Here is a 3904-nt window from a genome sequence, read left to right on the forward strand (position 1 = left end):
TGACCGTTACAAACGTATTTTCAAAAAAAGCCTATGCACGCATCTTGAAGAAGAAGACGGCTTCTGAAGTGGTTAAAGCTTTCGAATCTGTGTTACTAGAGAGTCAAATACCTGAAAAGCTACAAACAGACGCTGGCAAAGAATTTTTCAACAAGAGTTTTGAGGCTCTGATGCGGAAATACGGTATTGTACATTTTAAGACGGCGAGCGACTTAAAGGCCTCGGTGGTGGAGAGATTTAATCGTACGTTAAAAACAAGAATGTGAAGATATTTTACGGCCCACAACAGTAGACGTTACCTCGAGGTCTTACCCGACCTGCTGCGCAGCTACAACAACAGTTACCATAAAAGTATAAAAATGACTCTATGGAGGTGACCTTTGAGAATGCCATTCAAGCGTTTCATAACCTGTACGGTACAATCTCCTTGCGTCATAAAATAAAGATGAAATTTAAGAAAGGGGATCTGGTCAGAATATCCAAGTTGAGAGGAGTGTTTGATAAAAAATATGAACAGAGTTTTACGGATGAAGTGTTTACAGTGACACATAGCATTCCACGCACACCTCCTATATACAAACTGCAAGATTATGACGGGGAACCTATCGAGGGCTCCTTTTATGAACCCGAGCTGCATAAAGTAAAAATGAGAGGCGACAGATTGTTTCACGTGGAGAAAATCTTAAAACGACGCGTTGTCAGAGGCGAAAACCAGTTTTTTGTAAAATGGAAAAATTGGCCGGAGAAGTTCAATAGCTGGGTTAAAGCCTCAGAGGTGGTTGGTATATAAAAAAACCTTATACAAAGCTCACGGGATCATTCAGACAAAATCATACTCACAAAAATTATCATGGAGCAACCTCGTCAGAGGGGTTTTACGTGACCCTACCTTCCAACGCTAACAAGGAAATATTTAAAAATAATACCAGTAGTTGTTTCACAGTGGATTTAGCTAAACCTATTGAACTGAGTGGAGAATGGATGGTGGGTCTGTGCGAGTTCATTTATCCCCGAACCTGGTACAATTTACCCAAGGACTTGGACTACGTTGAACTGAACCAAATGATCGACGAACCTCAACCCTTGGTGAGTGTTAAATGCGTTCGAGGAGGAGGGTATTACCAGCTTCCTAAAGATCTCCTGGATCAGTTTGTCCCGGCGGTCAAAAAGTACGACCCCTCCTTCGAAGCCTCTTTCAACAATTTGACCAAATGCCTGGATGTCAAAGGCGAAGGCGGATATAAAATCCGAGCCTATCCCCCTCTGGCTTATATGTTGGGAATAAAAGTCAACGAATGGTGGACTCTGTCAGAGCGCTCTAGTCCCTTCCCCTGCGACTTGAACGCCGGCACTTATAGCCTCTTCCTCTACACCGACTGCGTCCAGTTTCAAACGGTCGGTGATAGCTACTCACCCCTGCTGGGTGTAGTGAACGTGAAAGGCGAATTCGGAGACGTGGTCAGTCTCAGGTATAATACGGTGCATTACCTGCCTGTTTCGAAAAACTACATCAAAACCATCCACATTGAAATTAAAACGGATCGCAACAAGTACGTGGACTTTGTTTACGGGAAAACGATCGTCAAGCTGCACTTCAAACCCGTTCAGCGTTCTCTGCCGGTTCAATAAAAAGATGGCTACGCTACGCCTCAAAGATGATCCTCATCGTTTTGTCAGATATTATGAAAGTCAAGCGGGAGGGTCTCTACCCGGTTTTTACGGAGCCCCGGTGATGTACGGGAGAGGTATAGGTTCTATCTTTTCAAAATTGTTTCGTTTCGTATCTCCTCTACTGAAGACGGGTTTTGCCGTGGCAAAACCTCATCATAAAACAGCCACCACAAACATAGCAGCCTACGCGGTCAAAAGAGTGACGGGAAAACTGACGGAACAGAAAAATCAAGAGGGCTCGGGAGGTATTATGGTCTTATCTTGTAGGATGAAGAAACGCCCGCCGGGCGATAGAGTTTTTTCCTCTAAAAAACGAGCAAAACGTAAAATCAGTCAAGGGTGACAGTGTCGAGAGAAGGAAGTTTGCTCAGAGCTCCGATATCTTTTAAGAATTAGAAAAGGAAGAAAGAAAAACATGGCTCTTTTACACCAGAAATCACCGAGTGCACCCTGGCTGAACTGGATCTATTTTCTGCTCCTATGACACAATTATCCATAGAGGATAAAAAATATCAAGAATGTCAACCCCTCTCAGCGCTGAGTGACAACTCTCCCATCGAATTCTTCATCCCCGGAGACGGTGAAAAGTATCTTGATCTGAATGATACCTTGCTACATCTCAGAGTGAAAATTACAGAGAAGGATGGATCCGAGATCCCCGCTGATACGGCCGTAGGACTCATTAATTATCCTCTGAATACGATTTTCAGCCAATGCGATGTTATTCTGGGAGATAGATTGATTTCACAGTCCAGCTCCACACATCATGACAGAGCCATGATCGAGACTCTGCTCAATTATTCTGAAGATACGTTAAAGAGTCAATTCAGCGCTGGTCTATTTTACAAAGACACTGCGGGTGCTATAGATTCGATAGTCACGTCAAACGGGCCTAATAGAGGTCTTACTCAGAGAGCCGTATTCATGGATCAGTCGAAAGAAGTGGATCTGCTAGGCCCCCTTCACGCCGACATATTTTTCTGCGAGAGACTTTTGCTGAACTCGGTAGATTTGAGAATTAAACTGATACGCAGCAACGATGCCTTCTGTCTGATGGGAACACGCATCTCAGAGTTTGCCCTGAAGATGATGGCCGCCTCCCTGTTTGTCAAAAAGGTCACAGTTTCCCCAGCCATCAGGTTGGGTCATGAGACAGCCCTGTTGAAAGGAAATGCCCTCTACCCCCTCTCACGCGTTACAGTGAAAACCTACTCCATCCCTGAGAATTCCAGGATCTGTAACCAAGAGAACCTCTTTCTCGGAGCGATCCCCAAATACGTCGTTCTCGGCATGGTTCACCACGACGCCTTCACAGGCAAGAGGGACCTGTCACCCTTTAATTTCAAACATTATGATGTGGAGTACCTGGCGCTCTGTCAGGACGGCCGACAGATTCCTGCTAAAGCCTTTCAACCCCAGTTTGATAGAGGGAATTCAGTCAGAGAGTTTTACCACATTTACAGCCACGGGGAGACACCTCAAAGATTTACCTCTGAGTATCGATCGCAGGGAATTTAACGAGGGGTATGCTCTGTTTGCTTTCAATCTCGAACCGACCGATGACACAGATGCCCTGTCTCCCATTTCCAACGGAAATTTGAGGCTGGAGATGAGATTCAGGGTCCCACTGCCTCAGACCACCACACTCATCGTCTATGCTAGTTACAATTCCATTCTGGAGATCAATGCTAAAAGACAGGTGCTGGTGGATTATTATTAAAATAAAATAAACTGAAATGGATAATCGTCAGCTGGAACATCTTTTGCATCAACTGCTGGGAGATGTATTCTGCGGGGTGTGGGCTTCTGACCAGCTGCCCTTACTGAAGCCTGAGTTTCGAGCTCCCGCCTACTTCATCGTCAACACTCACCCCTCACACCTGCCTGGAGAAAATTGGTTAGCTCTGACTCTGGAACAGGACGGCTCTGCCACCTTTTTTGACTCTTACGGACACCCCCCTGATTTTCCACACTACCCCTCCAGCATCTTGGTGTTTCTGGAAAATCGTTCAGAGAAAATACTGCACCATGACCGTCAGCTTCAACACCCTCTGTCCATCGTTTGCAGGCAGCATTGTGTTTTTTATCTCTGCCATAGGGCCTGCGGATTATCTTATAAAGAAATATTGTCTCTCTATGACGACGACGTCTTAAGAAACGATCGTACGGTATCTCATTTTGTGAATAATTATCGAAGCTGCCTGGCTCGACGTCGAAGAGGTCTGAATTTTCA

The 3904-nt window shown here is 45.1% G+C and overlaps 1 protein-coding gene across 1 annotated transcript; it reads left to right on the forward strand.

Annotated features, from left to right (window-relative positions):
- The first annotated feature begins 2595 nt into the window (after window positions 1-2595).
- Window positions 2596-3189, forward strand: LOC148189449 (uncharacterized protein F54H12.2-like). The gene has a single exon (XM_088078252.1). It carries the CDS (start codon window positions 2596-2598, stop codon window positions 3187-3189), a length of 594 nt encoding a protein of 197 aa, XP_087934378.1.
- Window positions 3190-3904: the final 715 nt, after the last annotated feature.

The sequence above is a fragment of the Plectropomus leopardus genome, chromosome 6 (genome assembly GCF_026936395.1).
Source record: "Plectropomus leopardus strain MGB_pleo_1.0 chromosome 6, ASM2693639v1, whole genome shotgun sequence".
NCBI classification, from domain to species: domain Eukaryota; kingdom Metazoa; phylum Chordata; class Actinopteri; order Perciformes; family Serranidae; genus Plectropomus; species Plectropomus leopardus.